Source organism: Alnus glutinosa, chromosome 1 (genome assembly GCF_958979055.1).
Source record: "Alnus glutinosa chromosome 1, dhAlnGlut1.1, whole genome shotgun sequence".
In the NCBI taxonomy this organism is placed as follows: domain Eukaryota; kingdom Viridiplantae; phylum Streptophyta; class Magnoliopsida; order Fagales; family Betulaceae; genus Alnus; species Alnus glutinosa.
In genome coordinates, this window is record NC_084886.1 from 39,938,257 (window position 1) to 39,955,008 (window position 16,752).

The 16,752-nt window shown below is 36.7% G+C and overlaps 2 protein-coding genes across 2 annotated transcripts; both read right to left on the bottom strand.

Moving 5' to 3' along the window:
• Nucleotides 1–7,707: 7,707 nt before the first annotated feature.
• Nucleotides 7,708–8,535, bottom strand: LOC133858897 (major pollen allergen Bet v 1-F/I-like). Its single transcript, XM_062294351.1, has 2 exons — nucleotides 8,262–8,535; nucleotides 7,708–8,162 (listed from the first exon to the last, which is right to left on the bottom strand). The coding sequence occupies exons 1-2, from the start codon at nucleotides 8,443–8,445 to the stop codon at nucleotides 7,864–7,866; spliced, it is 483 nt and encodes a 160-aa protein (XP_062150335.1). The 5' UTR covers nucleotides 8,446–8,535; the 3' UTR covers nucleotides 7,708–7,863.
• A 2,596-nt stretch (nucleotides 8,536–11,131) lies between these two features.
• LOC133858898 (major allergen Pru ar 1-like) lies at nucleotides 11,132–11,918 on the bottom strand. The gene is made up of 2 exons (XM_062294352.1): nucleotides 11,641–11,918; nucleotides 11,132–11,539 (listed from the first exon to the last, which is right to left on the bottom strand). Exons 1-2 carry the CDS (start codon nucleotides 11,822–11,824, stop codon nucleotides 11,241–11,243), a joined length of 483 nt encoding a protein of 160 aa, XP_062150336.1. The 5' UTR covers nucleotides 11,825–11,918; the 3' UTR covers nucleotides 11,132–11,240.
• Between the last annotated feature and the right edge of the window lie 4,834 nt (nucleotides 11,919–16,752).

Below are 16,752 nucleotides of genomic sequence, written 5' to 3' on the forward strand. Positions count from 1 at the left end.
AAAGGCTGAGGGAGGTTGAAATTCTATAAAAAACAAGGAGTAACCTCTGCCCATGTCTCCTAATTTTATCAGAAATGAGAGCCTATGCTGTCCTAAGAAAAAATACAATAATAATAATAATAATAATAAAGAGCAACAACCACTAAGTATTGCCAGCGGGATAGGGGCCTTTAGTCTCAGCTATTAAGGCCCCCAAAAGAACATGCTCATGGGTTGTTGGGTTAGCTCCCTTGGGTCTAGAAGCAAATTACATCTACACAGCCGTTGATAGATCTCCAACACCTTTGATACAAAAAATTCATCAATAAAAAAAAAATGTAACATCTTTTTTCCCGAACTCTCATGAACCCCTCCCCTTTCTCTATTCTCTCTCCTGCAAAGCCCACCATGGGAGAGAAAGCTTCTCTATATCCCCCCCTCCCTTGCCTCCCTTTTCTTCCTCTTTCCATCCTTTTCATCACAGCTTATGTCTCCTTTGATGTATTATCCAGCTAGAGTTTTCTATAGCTTTTTCTAAGCTAGAGTTTTCTCTAGCTGGACCGGACTCGTGCGCCTCCTACCGCTCTTGGCTAAGGAATCACCAGTATCTTGAAGTTCTTAGATCTGATGTTTTTCAACTTAGATCAACTAACTTCAAGATGCCTCTTCAGCATACGCTCCACACCATCGGATTCCCAACTCTTTCCCCTTAAATCCACCATCAGCAGGTTTGTCTGTCGGTACTCACGTGCTGGAGTGTGCACTCCATGCGGTAGAGTTTGATGCCATGCAAGCTGATCTCCACTACAATTAGCCATTAGCACCGACCCCAAGCAATGGTTATACCGCCACCAATACTCTATAACAAGTTTTATATTTTCTGTATTTATTTTGTTCGTGGTTGGGTTTTGGTTTCTCTTGAAGAACCATTTTTTATGAACTTTGATCTTATAATTGTTGTGCTTGTTCGTTCTCACCCCCTGCAAAGGGATTGTTACTCACAAATCAAAATCAGTGCCCGCCCAACCCTTACAAAAGGGTTGTTTCATAGGACAAGGTTGAAGGTCTTTGCACGAGTCATGCCCCTATTCACTGCTGGTTTGGTTTGTTCTTCGCCTTGTGCGGGTAGATCCTTGGCTTTGTTCAAGGTTGATAGGGCCGAAACCTTTTTAATTCTTCTAGAATTGAAAACTCACCATTCTCTCATTTGTTACTACTTTGGCACTACTATATTAGATTGGGGTTTTTTGTTGGGATGTCTACCCTTTTGCATTCTTGTTTGTAATATATGTTTTAGATTCTACTTTTTTGTTTTCGTTTTGTTAAGCTTTGGTATGTCAAGCCTTTAGTTTGTAATTTTGTTTTGTATCTATAAAAAAAAAAAAAAAAAAAAAAAAAAAAAAAAAAAAAAAAGAAAAAGAAAAAGGAAAGTAAAGAAAAATAAAAACAATTCATCAATCATACGTGAGTACTTATTTTCTTTTATCCCCTAAATGGAAGACACTCGTATGGTCTTAAATTTGTTTTCTAGTTGGTAGATTCACCATATTAGTAGAGTCGCTAATAATGTTGCGCATGGCTTAGCAAAGGATGCCTTGAAACATATAATAGATCAGGTTTGGCTTGAAGAAATTCCTAGATGTATATGTGTTGTTGTTTTGTTAGAGTAATTTACTTGATTTTCTTGAATGAGAAATAAAAGTGTTATATCATTATTTCAAAAAAAAAAAATGCATAATGATCCATCTCAAATCGAATGATAATTTTAAAAGTCATGTCACATATTAAAGTCTTGCATATAACATTACTCGTCATATATATATATATAATTACATATCTCAAAGCTTAGAAATATAGAAAACCTGGGTTTGGGGCTACATGCTAAGTAATCCTAGTTCACCATTTAAATCTCTAAATAGTGAACACCCTCATTATTATAGATATTATAAAAATCAACTGAATTTGATAAAATCCTAACCGTCTCAACCTTTGTTTGTAATGGCCCTGATTTGCAGACGAATTAATTACTGGTTGTAATGTATGAATGAACCCATGCCAAATGCAGAAGATACAAAATTAAGCTCTCAAGAAAACGGGCGTAATTATCTCTAGACATCCATATCAGATATCTTTTTTTCTTCTCAAAACACAAGAAGATTTGCACTGGAGTCAACATGCAAAAGAGAACTGGTTGAGGTATGTGGATCAAAACTCAAAATACTTTCATGCTTGTGCTAGCCAAAAAAATTACTGAAAGCATATTGAGATGATGAAGGAGATTGGAGGCCAAGTATGTCGATCAAAAGAGGACATTGAAGATGCTTTTATTCAGTATTATAATAACATCTTCACTGTTGGAAATGAACTTGATCTAGAAAGTTCTCTTGGTGCAGTTGACTGCAAGGTGACTCCAACGATGAATCATAAGTTACTGGCAGAGATCACAGTGGAGGAAATTTCTACGGCTTTACAACAAATGGCTCCCCTGAAAGCTTCTGGCCCTGACGGGTATTTTGTATGTTTCTATCAGCACAACTGGGCAACTATACACACTGAGGTATGCTAAGCTATTCTTCATTTCTTTCATACTAGGATGTTGGATAGTAAGATAAATAAAACTCATATAGCTCTTATTCCTAAAACCCAACAACCTGAAAGTGTGTCTAAGTTCAGACCTATTAGCCTTTGTAATGTGTTGTACAAATTAATTTCTAAGGTTCTTGCTAACCGACTTAAACTAGTGTTACCAGAAATTATCTCTTGCACACAAAGTGTTTTTATTCCAGGTCGTTTAATCACTGACAACATTCTGGCGGCTTTTGAGATCTTGCACTCTATGCAAACCCGGATGTGGAGCAAAACTAGGTTCATGGGTTTTAAACTCGATATAAGTAAAGTCTATGACCAAGTTGAATGACATTTCTTAGAGGCAATCATGCAGAGGTTGGGTTTTGCGGAGCAATGGATTAAACTTATTATGGCTTGTGTTCACTCAATCTCATACTCTATCCTTATCAATGGCAGCCCAGTGGGAAATATTCAGCCATCACTAGGGATTCGCCAAGGGGATTCCATTTCCCCTACCTCTTCTTAATTTGCGTAGAGGCTCTTAGTGCTTTATTACAACAAGCTGAGCGGAAGGGGGTAATCACTGGTGTTCCTACTTCTCAGAAGGGTCCAAGTTTGAGACACTTGCTCTTTGCGGATGACATCATAATTTTCTGCAAGGCGAACTCAGTTGAATAGAGAAGAATTATGAGGATTCTGGACATTTATGAAAACGGGTTGGCCCAAAAGCTCAATCTGCAGAAGACATCCCAATTCTTTAGCCATAATACCAGCCAGGAGAGGAAGCAAGAGATCTTGGGACTATTAGGGCTGACAGAAACCGATAGGATTGATACCTATCTTGGGCTTCCATCTTTTGTGGGTAAGTCTAAGGTACAGGCTTTCGGCTTTATAAAGGATAGTGATGAAGAAGATCAGTAATTGGTAGGTCAAGTTTTTGTCCCAAGCTAGAAAAAAAGTGTTGCTTAAAGCAGTAACCCAGGCGATATCGACATACATCATGTTTGCTTTTCAACTCACCATTACTTTATGCAAGGAGATAAACAGTTTAATGCAGAATATTTAGTGGAATCACATGGCCAAAAATTCCAAAATTCATTGGATGTCCTGGGAAAGATTGGGGTGATCCAATGCCATGGGAGGCCTAGGATTTCGAGATTTGGTGCACTTTACTTGCTAAGCAAGGGTGGAGGTTAATCCAAAACCCTTATTCTATCTCAGCACAAATTATCCGAGCCAAATACCATCCTTGATGCGGTTTTATGGAGGCATCCTTAGGCACTCGGCCCTCCTTTGTTTGGCGGAGCATATGGAAATCCAGGGAGTTGTTGCATCATGGATTAGTATGGCGGGTGGGAAATGGTTGCAAAATCAAGGTTTGGGGGGACCGGTGGCTGCCCACTCCACAAACTTATCAAGTGCAACGAGTTATTGATAGTCAGTGTTTGGTGGCCTCCTTGATTAACCCTATTTCCAAAAGCTGGAATGTGGATTTAATCCAAGAGGTATTTTATGGTGATGAAGCTCAAGTTATTGCAAATATCCTGCTTAGCCCTTTGCTGCATGAAGATAAACTGATATGGCGTGGAATCGCTAGTACCATCTTTACAGTGTGCAATGCTTACCACCTAGGAAAAGAAGTACAAGAACGTGTGGCAGCTCAAAGCTCTCACTCTAAGGCAAGATAGGATATGTGGAAGGCATTGTGGGGTATGGAAGTACCAAATACAGTGAAAATGTTTACTTGGAGGGCTTGCCATAATATTCTTCCTACACGTTTGAGTCTTTTTAAGCGGAAGATAATAGAAGATGCCAACTGTCCATGCTGTGGAGTTGAGGAGGAATCTGTAATCCACGCCCTCTGGACATGCCTAGCAGCCAAGGATGTGTGGGGAAGTAAAACATCTCCTTTCTAGAAGTGTTGTGGTACAGGTTTGAATTTTAAAGGGCTATTTGAAGATTGTCTTCAATGTTTCCGCAAGGAGAATCTAGAGTTGTTGGTAGTTTTGGCACGTGGAATATGGTTTAGAAAGAATAAATATGTTTTTGAATGGGTTTTTACCCATCCAGATGAAGTATATATTGTAGCAGTTAAGTTTGTACGAGAATATAAGGACCAATTGGTGAACCATTCTGTAGCAGCAACTGCCATTATCCGTGAGCGTGTAATGTCGAGTCCTCCCCCGAATGGTGTTATAAAGATCAACTGGGACGTTGCCATAAATAAAACAAAGGGTTGTATTGGTTTGGGCATCATGGCTAGGGACTGCATGGGGCTTTTTTTTGGGGGCTCGAAGTCTCACTAAAATTTTGCAAATGGATGCAAAGATTGCAGAAACCTTAGTTGCTCCGGAAGCCGTTCTTTTCAAGAAAGAGGTTGGATTTCTCGGTGCCATTTTTGAAGGAGATACTGCTCAGATTATTTCAAAGATCAACTCAAATCCTCCTTATCTCTCTAGATCTGGACACCTACTGGAAATTATTCATATTGGGAGGCAAAACTTACGTACTTGTAATTTTGTTTTTGCTTATCGCGAAGCCAACTCCGCACCCCATTGTCTTGCTAAAGAGGTTGCTAGTACCATGATTGATTTGCGTTGGCTGGATAATACTCGTACTAGTATCTCCAGTATTGTTGCTAAGGAAGCTGTACGTCTCTTGATCCTTGTTTTATGAAGGTCAAGTGTTTCATTTTTTTTGTTATGAAAGAAGAGTATGAGAATTTATGTTAAAAAAAAAATATATATTGTGCCATCCTTTTTAATTTTCATAAACATGGTCTCAAATTTAGTATTATGACTAGGTAAGTGTACCAATTATAATTAATCAATTAATCAATTAGTATTATGACAAGGATAGTATATCATTTTAATTTTTTGGTCGTAAGGGAATCATTCCCTTTTCAAATGAATAATGATTTTCTTACAACTCCCATATGACTTCTATACAACCCCTAGATACATTGGGTGAAACCCACATGCATGTGTCTCAACCAATGTGTGTGGATTGTGTAGGAGTTGTGTGAAAAGGGTTGTAAGGAATCACTCCCCTCTTCAGATAAATAATGATTTCTTTATAACTCTCACACAACTCCTACACAACCTCTAGATATATTGGGTGGAACCCACACGTAGGACTTACATGCATGAGTCCCACCTAATGTGTATGGGTTATGTAACAGTTCTGTTGGAGGAGTTGTAAGAGAATCACTCTCCTTTTTGAATACCACAAAAGTCAAGCTATCATCTCTCATCCCTAATATTAATAAATGTCAGCTAATAAATGTCAGCAGCCTTCTTGATAGAAAAGGTGGCCAGATCTTTTAGGACCCATATGCCTGGAATAGGTAAGGCGCCATAAAGGCTAAGGCCAACTGTCCATGCTATGGAGTTGATGAGGAATCTGTAATCCACGCCCTTTGGACATGCCTAGCAGCCAAGGATGTGTGGGGAAGTAAAACATCTCCTTTCTAGAAGTGTTGTGGTACAGGTTTGAATTTTAAGGGGCTATTTGAAGATTGTCTTCAATGTTTCAGCAAGGAGAATCTAGAGTTGTTGGCAGTTTTGGCACGTGGAATATGGTTTAGAAAGAATAAATATGTTTTTGAAGGGGTTTTTACCCATCCAAATGAAGTATATATTGTAGCAGTTAAGTTTGTATGAGAATGTAAGGAGTGTAGACAGATGGACCAATTGGTGAACCATTCTGAAGCAGCAACTGCCATTATCCGTGAGAGTGTAATGTCGAGTCCTCCCCCGAATGGTGTTACAAAGATCAACTGGGACGCTGCCATAAATAAAACAAAGGGTTGTATTGGTTTGGGCATCATGGCTAGGGACTGCATGGGGCTTTTTTTTGGGGGCTCGAAGTCTCACTAAAATTTTGCAAATGGATGCAAAGATTGCAGAAACCTTAGTTGCTCCGGAAGCAGTTCTTTTCATGAAAGAGGTTGGATTTCTCAGTGTTATTTTTGAAGGAGATGCTGCTCAAATCCTCCTTATCTCTCTAGATCTGGACACCTACTGGAAATTATTCATATTGAGAGGCAAAACTTACGTACTTGTAATTTTGTTTTTGCTTATCGCGAAGCCAACTCCACAGCCCATTGTCTTGCTAAAGAGGCTGCTGGTACCATTGATTTGCGTTGGCTTGATGATACTCCTACTAGTATCTCCTGTATTGTTGTTAAGGTAGCTGTACGTCCCTAGATCCTTGTTTTATGAAGGTCAAATGTTTCATTTTTTTGTTATGAAAGAAGAGTTTGAGAATTTATGTTAAAAAAAAAAAATATTGTGCCATCCTTTTTAATTTTCATAAGCATGGTCTCAAATTTAGTATTATGACTAGGTAAGTGTACCAATTATAATTAATCAATTAATCAATTAGTATTATGACAAGGTTAGTATATCATTTTAATTTTTTGGTTGTAAGGGAATCACTTCCTTTTCAAATGAATAATGATTTTCTTACAACTCCCATATAACTTCTATACAATCCCTAGATACATTGGGTGGAACCCACATGCATGAGTCTCACCCAATGTGTGTAGGTTGTGTGAGAGTTGTGTGAAAAGGGTTGTAAGGAATCACTCCCCTTCTCAGATAAATAATGATTTCTTTATAACTCTAGATATATTGGGTGGAACCCACACGTAGGACTTACATGTATGAGTCCCACCTAATGTGTATGGGTTATGTAAGAGTTGTGTTGGAGTAGTTGTAAGAGAATCACTCTCCTTTTTGAATACCACAAAAGTCAAGCTATCATCTCTCATCCCTAATATTAATAAATGTCAGCTAATAAATGTCAGCCGCCTTCTTGATAGAAAAGGTGGCCAGATCTTTTAGGACCTATATGCCTGGAATAGGTAAGGCGCCATAAAGGCTAAGGCCATACTAGCGGGGAAGTTCTTAAAGGCATGGATGAGACAAGTCATTTATGATTACAGCTACCACTTCAAAGGCTTTTACCCGAGCAAATTAGACATATTCATACGTACGAAAATATATTGGGCAAAGAAGATAATGATCAATTACCAGTTACCAATAATACATGCGGCTGCCTTCCATTCGGGTAATAGACCTCCTGGGCCGGGCTTAGAACATACTAGAGAAGTTAGTTCTAACTGGGCCTGGAGCGGGTGAATCCGAACCCAACGAGTAATATTGTAATTTCCAGATAATTTTCTTTATTTGTATATATGTATGCAAAGTAATAGAACATTAATTCACTTTGCATTCTTCCAAGTTACAACATCTCAAGAAAGAAAGAAAAGAAGCCACAACTTATTTTTTATGGGACAAACAAACACAAGGTTTAGTTATAAGCATCAGGGTGCGCCAAGAGGTAGCTCTCAATAGCCCTAAGTAGTCCCTCGCCCTTTTCTTTGTCAGCCTTAATCAGTTCTTTATTGACCGAAATGTTGCCTTTGGTATGGTACTTGCTGGTGATCTTCAGTATGGATCCTCCACCAGGGACTGCCACTATCTTGATCTCCTTAGAGATCTTCTCAAGGGTGTCGCCCAAAGGACTGCCCTCGATCACGCTGTAGCTGAATTTATAGTTTGCGTGGTCAATCTCATCAACCCTTTGCTTGATGTGATGTAAATGGCTGCCTGAAAAATATAGAAAAAGCTCATGTTCCCTCTCCCATCCAACATCTACATATGATGCTATTACATATAGCCAAAAAAGAAAGAAAGAAAGTAATTAACCTTCTGCAAATGTGATCTTCTTGATTGTTCCGGGCCCTCCATTTCCTTGAATGTTTTCAGAACCCTTAAAAGCCTGAGGTGCAACCTTCATAATGATGTTATCGGCGTCAAGGACGAAGGACTTGAACAGCCTAGCCGGTGGGATAACGGAGGTGGCCTCAAACTCGTCATTGAAAACAGCCATGATGACCTAAGACTTCTGGATGTGATAAAGGGAAGAATATGAAGAGGAGGATCGAGAAGGATACAGTACTGAACTTGGGGAGTTTTTTGAGTTGGCTAGAAGTGGGTGCTGGAGATTGGTATTTATAAAATAAGGTTGAGAGTTTTGTGTGGCAATGGCCCTAGCTAGCTTGTTCATCAGGGAATGTTGCTCGAAGAATTTTGCTTCCACTAACAAATGGCTGCCACTACCAACGTAGCCAACACACTATCTCTAGCCTTCTAGTACGTAGATTCATTAATACTGCAGCTCAAGCTTGAACTTTGTACGTCCATCATTTCTAGAAGGAACTTTGTATGAGAAATTCCTGCACTCATTTTTCACAACAACCGCACAACTAATGTGAAAAGGCATTTTAAAAAAAAAAAATAGATGCGCTTCCTGCACTCATTTCTCACGTCACTAGTGTGCATATTTATCTTTTTCTTTTTTTAAAAAAATAAAAAATAAATAAAAATAGATGCGCTTCATGTTCTTTCTTTCTTTCTTTCTTTTTTTTCTTAGGTCTTTCCCATGCCAAACCAACATATATGTTTTTGAGACCGTGAACAATCCCAGCTCCTCCGCCAACAATCCCTGCCCAAACTACATATGATATCTGCAATATCTGATAAGAAAACATCATATGCAAAAATAGAAGAAAAAAAGTTGCATGGAGAAAGAAGAGGAGGGGAATAGAAAAAAAGAAAAGAAAAGTGGCCATCTTTTTACTGATTCTTGTTCCAGCAATAAGATGAGAAATTTCTTGTTCCCAAGAAAACACCGATTCCCATTATATATGATTTTACCCACATCACTTCTAATGAAGTTTTTCTGTTCCACTTCTTAGATAACATATAGAAAGCCCCATAAAAGAGCACGCGCCGCAAGAAATCAAAACAAAGTTGAAGGAGGAGGAAAAAAACAAGGAAAACAGGCAGCATCCAAAATCTAATGAACAATGCTGGATACACAAACACACAAATGGAACTCAGACGCGGTTAGATCTCCGATCTATAAGTTACCAAATAACAGCTAGAAATTACATATCACCCCTTTGATGGCCCAAATAATGTAGATCCAGATCAAAATCACATCAACCATCGGACGCGTTTCAGATCAATACAAAAAAAAAAAAAAAAAAATCAGGATCTACTTACCCAATAGTGGACTTCTCCAGAAAATTAAAAATTTAAGAAATTTTTAGATGAATTGTGTGCTTCTAGGTATTCTTGCAAGGCTATACCTTAATGACATGGCTCTGGAAGTTAACATTCTTTTGCTCCTTTTGTTATAACAACCCACTCTAACTAATACAATAGCCCTTTTACTATTATATAAATCACATGCACTATAATCTACACAAAACACATTCTGCCAAACGCAATACAAAACAATTGAAACACGTATCTTCTAGACTTTTCTATTGCCATTTAGCTATATTGAAATGAATCTTCATTTTACATTATCTTTGCCACACATTATGAGGAAATCAAGCTTTGCCAGACATGTGACTCATCAAGTCCACACTTGTCTTCTTCCAATGCACTGCTTTACTAAATCCCTTTCATTTAGTCTATTATATTCTTTTTTCATTTAGTCTATTATATACTTTTATTTTTATTTTTATATATATAAAAATAAAAATTTGGGCAACTTCATAATTTTTTTTTAGGAATTTTGGGGGGGGGGGGGGGGGGGGGGAGGGGGGCATAGCCCCTGTCGGCCCCCCCTTCCTTCGTCATTGCTGATAGGAAAATGTAAATTTAATTAATTAATCAATACTTTAACACTTTTCCTCACAAGTGGGCTCAAACTTCACTTTAATAGGTGAGGCCCAACACGTAGAATAATAAATTGAAATGTGGTGAATTAAGAGTCAAGGTTCGAACTCATAATCTTTGACTCTAATACCATGGTAAATCATCACTTATCCCAAGTAAAGGTTGAACACAAAACACAATCATCTCAAGAAATTAACCTTCCTTATGGTATTCAGTCGATCCAAAATTAAGCTCTCAAGAAAACCGGCACAATCATCTCGATATCCTTCTCTTCTTAAGACATATATTTCACCAGCCTTTTAAATTTGGTAAAGTTGATATATATTGATCGAGTCCAGCAATTTGACAGATTGTGTCAATCGATCAATAACTTACCATTTAATTTGTAATGCTCCACGATGAAGAAGAAATTAAGATTCGTATTCTAACCTTCTATTATAACACTTGACATGGATTGTTATGTTGATAATAAATCTTGATCACATGTTTACTTAGAATTTACCCGAAAGGAAATAAGTCTACAGTACTCTACACCCTTCAAGTTGACTTTCATTATATATATATATGTGTGTGTGTGTGTGTTCAATGCATGTGACATAACATTAATTCATAAATTAAAAAAAATAATAATAAAAAAAATTGACATTTTACCAGTTTCCACTCTCCAGCTAAAACAACCAAAAACAGTGGCTATGTAATTTGGTAATGCATGAATTTTAGAAATGCTTTTTGTGTTTGATTTGAACAATAGATGTACGTACATGTTATGATGCGACACAAATGTAAAAATTATTGTTTCTTAAGATTATTTTGTGTATAAATTATTTGTTATAATTTTTGTTTTGAGAAGAGAAACAAATCGAAGGCAAAAAGCAAAAACTTTAACCAACGAAGCCAGTATATATTATTAATTAGCAAGCACAAACCAGCCAGTATTGGCTAAACACAAAACACCATGCAAGCAACAACGATCACTCCAACTCATAAGCTAATTTAGTTGTAGGCTTCAGGATTTGCCAAGAGGTAGCTCTCAATAGCCTTGAAAACTCCCGTCGCGTTTTCTTTGCCAGCCTTAAATTGATCTTCCTTGATCTCATGGTCTCCATTAGTGTAGTACTTGCTGGTGCTCTTCAAAATGGATCCTCCATCGGGGGCTGCCAGTATCTTGATCTCATTAGAGATTTTCTCAAGTTTGTCGCTCAAAGCATCACCCTCAATCACGGTGTAGCCGAATGTGAAGTTTTCCTGGTCAACCTCATCAATTCTGTGCTTCCCGTACTTGAATTGGCTGCCTGAAATACATAGAAAAAACACCTTTAATTCTTACTCGTAAAATGATAAAAAAAAAAAATTATGCGTTAATTAATGGAGATTAATTAGGACAGAAACTAACCTTCCCCGAAGGTGATCTTCTTGATGGTTCCCGGCCCTCCGTTTCCTTCAATGTTTTCAGCACTCTTAACGGCGTGAGGTGCAACCTTTGGGATGAGGCTGTCAGCATCGAGGAAAAACGCCTTGAACAGCTTAGCCGGTGGGATAACGGAGGTGGTCTCAGCCTCGTAAGTGAAAACACCCATGACGAGCTGAAAGTTTCGAAATGTACGTACGTTCAGAGGAAGAATGATGAGGAGGATTGGTTGAACTCTAGATAGTTTTTGAACTTGGGAGATATGAGTACATAGAGGGAGGTATTTATAGAGTACTTTAGATCAAAGAATTTTAGGTAGTTTCAAATTTTCTTTTGGATATCCTCGATCACTATGAAACTTAAATCATAATTTTTTAAGAGAAAAATTTGTTATTTATTCAAAGAAAGCATCTTTGAAATTTTTCAATATAAACGACAAAAACCCTATTGATTCCAGGTGCTGAAGTAATTAGCCTCAATCCTTTCCTCAATATCAAACAAAATAGCTCTTGTATACATGTGAAGAGAACAAAAGTAGGGATCACGAGGGCTAACCATAGTTAGAGTAAAGGAAACTTCACCTACTTCTTATATTTTGGAATTTTTGCAAGCACATCAGTTTAAAAAGATGTAATATCGGGTTTGATCACATAGATATTTTAAAAGTTTGCATTATCACCCATCCACTAGTATTAGCATAAGATGCCATAATCCCCAAAATAATCATGCATGTTTTACAAAAAAAAATAATAGGAGTATTTACTTTTTTTCTCCACGTGAACTACCGGCCATTGTCAACATGTCACTACGAACATACATCTCGACCATAAGAGAGCATTCAACTATAATTTTTGTACCTTTACTCGGTCCCCTTCCGTCAGAGAATCTCATTAAATCGGACAGAATATGTAATTTTTAGACGTTCTGGGGTGGCCGCGAGCCACCCGGAACCTCCTCTAGGGGTAGCTTGTGGGCTACCCCCAGCATAAGGGGTGGCCGGAGCCACCTTTGGGGGTGGTTTGCAAGCCACCCCCTTGTTTTGCTTTTTCTTTTTCTTTTTTTCTTTTATTATTATTATTATTATTATTATTATTTGTTTAATTTTGAGGGTATTTTTTGTAAATTTTGATTTTAAGTAGGGTATTTCAGTCTTTTCATGAATTTAACTAACAGAAGGGGGTAAAGGTACAGAAATGATAGTTAAATGCTCTTTTATGGTTGAGGTGTCAGTTCGTGACAGCATGTTGACAATTGCCGGTAGTTTATGGGGCGAAAATGTAATTACTCCAAAATAATAAGAAGAAGAACACAAGCCATGGCTGTGGGTGATGTGATCCATGACCAAGGTCCGTGGACCTACGGCTAAGGCCGGTCACAACGATAGAGCTTTTTTTTCTATTTTACTTTATTTTGGTTTTTTTTAATTAAGGGTAATTTTGTATTTTTATTAGTCTTACAAGGATATAATAGACATTTCACCTGTTTATTGTCTGATTTAATGCTAAAACCTAATGGTAAGGGTATTGACATTACAAACTTTTAAAATATGGAAACCCGAGATTGAAGCTTTTTAAATTTTAAGGGTATGCTTGCTAAAGTGTCAAAACATCATGGAAGTAAGTAAAGTTTTTCCTATAGTAGGTTAAAACAAAAAAAAAAAAAGTGAGGAACGTCAAATTTTTCTACTTGCATTGTTTGAACTTTATATTGCTTAATATGCTTAAAGAGAAACCATCCTTAATTTTGTGATTGTTTGTGTGTTAAATTTACGTATTTGTCGGATATTCCTATGCGTTTATATGTAACGTACCTATGCTTATTTTTGGACTATAAAACAGTTGGGTACCCATTTTTGTTCAAAAGCTTTTACTAGATGTTCACCATTTTGCAATTTGGCAGGACTTAAAATTTTTTACATTGATTCAATGATGGCTGCCGCAAGCCAGCAAAGGGCAATAAACCTTTTCTTCATTCAACAGCAACCTTCATTTATTTTACTGTTCTCTTCTTCCATGCTTTCACAAACCTTGAAACTTATATTTCATGGCATATAAACAAAGAAGAAGATCGATCTAGAAGTGATTATTAGGTCCACAAAAATGAAAATATTTTGTCGGTCCAACAGATTTCTTTTTAAATTATGAAAAAAAATTTTAATTGCTAAGAAAAGATCTACAAGAACAGCAAACCGTAAGACAAAAAAACCAAAAAAAAAAAAAACCCCAAGAATTACGAGCCTCAGGAAGGATTAACTTAATTGGTAAGGAGCTTACTCATATGGTTGGTGAAGGGGAGATATGAGTTTGAGTCTCTCTCAATTTCTTAAATTTCTATGTGGCGTGGTTCCTCAAACCAACAAACCAATTTCTATGCACCAAATGTTATGAGATGCCATACCATATAGACTCTAGGAGATGAAAGGGGTGATGTATTGCATTACTAATTAACCCCTACTCACTGCTCTCTATCACTATGCCCTTGGTTACCTCTTGGTGGAGACTATAATTACAAGAGAAACAGGGAAAAAAAAAAATTGTGGGTACAATCATAAGTTGCAAAGGAAAAATTGGGATTTAAGCTTTCTGCCTCTGCCACTGTCAGAAAGTTTGAATGACCTTTGACTCTTTATCGATGAAGGTCATTTCTGTATGACCTCTGCCCATAAAGGATCAGAGTAGAAGTGTCGGAAAAGATATGTGTCTTCATCCTAGCCAGACGAAGACACCTTCCTTCAACAAGTGAAAATGGAACTCCAACCGAGAGTCTCAAAGAGACAGAGACGGAGGAGAAGGGACGGCCGGCAGGGGCCATGCCCCCCCCCCCCCCCCCCAACTTTTTTGAAAAAAAATAAAATTATAAGGATAAAAAAAAATCCTAAAAATTAAAAATTAAAAATTAGCCCATTGGCCCCTTCTCAATTTGTTGGCCCTTACCCAATTAATTTTTGTTCCTTAACCAAATAAACCTAAAAAAAAAAGCCTAAATCCACAAATTTGTAGACTTGTAGTCTCTAGACATCAAAAACCGACAAGCACATAATTAAGGGGGGCGTTTCCAGTTCCAACACAGCCAAACAACTCAAATTCTAAAACAAAAATATTTAATAAAAAAAAAATTGAAACAAGAATATCTCTGTACTTTTCTCCACCCCTTAGCTGACCCACTGCAGTTTTCAGTTTGCACACCAAATCCGACACCACGGCCAAGCAGTAAGCACACCATTATCGCTTTGCACATCAGGTCCACGACACCATGGTAATCTGCTCATATTTTTTGGTGATGATAACTATTTATGACCTTTTGTTTTGTTTGCTTTCGCCTTTCTGAGGAAGGAGAGGAGACTAGGAGAGCTGAGAGAGTCTAACTATTGAAAACAAGTTTTTTTAAAAAAAAAAATTTAAAAATTTAAAATTTTTATTTTTATTTTTATTTTTATTTTTATTTTTATTTTTTTTATTTTTTTTATTTTTTTTATGGAAGTCTCTAGACACTAGAAAACTGAAAAATTATTGTGTATTTGTGTACTTTCAACTTTGTGACTTGACTTGTCCCTTGAAAAAGCTGTAAGCTATTGTGACGTTTGTCACTATAGAGTCCAAATATAAATAATTAAATTTAAGTTTTTGTGGGATAATCCCTTCATAGAGTGAAGTGGCTTCTTTTGTGACGTTTCTCTAGACTAATTAGACTAGAAAAAAATTATTTTTTGTTCTCTATATCGAAAAAGTTGATAGAATGATGCTGTGATAGTGATATGTATAATACCCTTTTTGAAACCAAAATAGATATTGAAGATTGGCGCTCCTTTTGTTCGAGTGCAAATGGCAGTTAATACCTTGTGTGATTAAGAACTTGATTTGCCACCCATGCTTACTGAACAACAGACTTCAGATTCAAATAACAGATACCCTTTTGGGTAACCAAACTTGATATTGAAGATTGATGCACCTTTTAGCGAGTGAACATACTTTGTACCTAGAAAGTTTACCAAGTTTTTTTTTTTTTAATAGGTTCTTTAATTGTTTTGTGTACTGTGTACAAATAAAATTTTGAAAATGGTTGATTTAATCGAATTTTTACGATAAAGAACAATAATTAATTTGCAACATAGAAGCGATGCAAAATCACTCAACGCACGTCACACTTTTTTAGGTTAGTTTTCTAAGCTCAATTCCTAATATAAGTGGTATTGTAATTAGAATATTATGGTTATTAAATATTGAGAATATTTGTCATTATAGTTTATAAGTCTAAACAATTAATTGGAGAATTTGACATGTGAAAGCTATTATATTCTACTTTTCTAAAGACTTCAATATAACCATGTCAATTTATTTGTAGATGATGGGAAAGCCAAATACAATACTTGAATTTTTCAAAAGAAAAAATGCACAAAGTTCAAATGCCAATGTTAGTGATACATCATCGCCAACTTCTGATATCATAGTTTCTGAAAATTCTTCTGAAAAATCTCGAAGAGTTTACATCAATGAATTTGATATTAGTTCATTGGAGTTTGATCGTGGATTGCGTCGTCAAATATGGGAGTATAATGTTAATCAACGGGATGAAATTCGATGAGCTTACATTCAGGCTAGTCTGTACCAATTTATCCTTGAAGAATACCCAAAATCTGAAAATCCAAATCATCTTCGTAGCTTTCAACCTTCGTGGTTCAATCTATTTCCTACATGGCTTGAATATTCGAAGAAAAAAGATGCAGCATTTTGTCTACCATGCTTTCTCTTTAATAAGCCATCTGGGCATCCTACGCAACGTATATTCACTATAAATGGATTCAAGAATTGGAAGAAAGTTAGAGATGGAAAAAATTGTGCTTTTCTCAATCATATAGGAAAAGATTCTAATTCATTTCATAGAATTGCTGAGTGGTCATATGAAGACTTGAAGAACCAGTCTCAACACATACAAAATGTGTTTGAAAATTTCACTTTGAACAAATTGCAAATAATCGACTGCAGTTAAAAGCTTCAATTGAAGTTGTTCGAATACTTGCCTTTCAAGGTATTGCTTTTAGAGGTCGGGATGAAAGTGTGAATTCAACGAATTGTGAAAATTTTCTTGAAATATTGAATT

Bases quoted from the DNA above. Each gene is read 5' to 3' on its own strand.
- LOC133858897 (XM_062294351.1), bottom strand. From the start codon at position 8,445: ATGGCTGTTTTCAATGACGAGTTTGAGGCCACCTCCGTTATCCCACCG. The intron at 8,163-8,261 runs GTTAATTACTTT...TATATTTTTCAG, and splicing joins GAAGATCACATTTGCAGAAG to GCAGCCATTTACATCACATC.
- LOC133858898 (XM_062294352.1), bottom strand. From the start codon at position 11,824: ATGGGTGTTTTCACTTACGAGGCTGAGACCACCTCCGTTATCCCACCG. The intron at 11,540-11,640 runs GTTAGTTTCTGT...TATGTATTTCAG, and splicing joins GAAGATCACCTTCGGGGAAG to GCAGCCAATTCAAGTACGGG.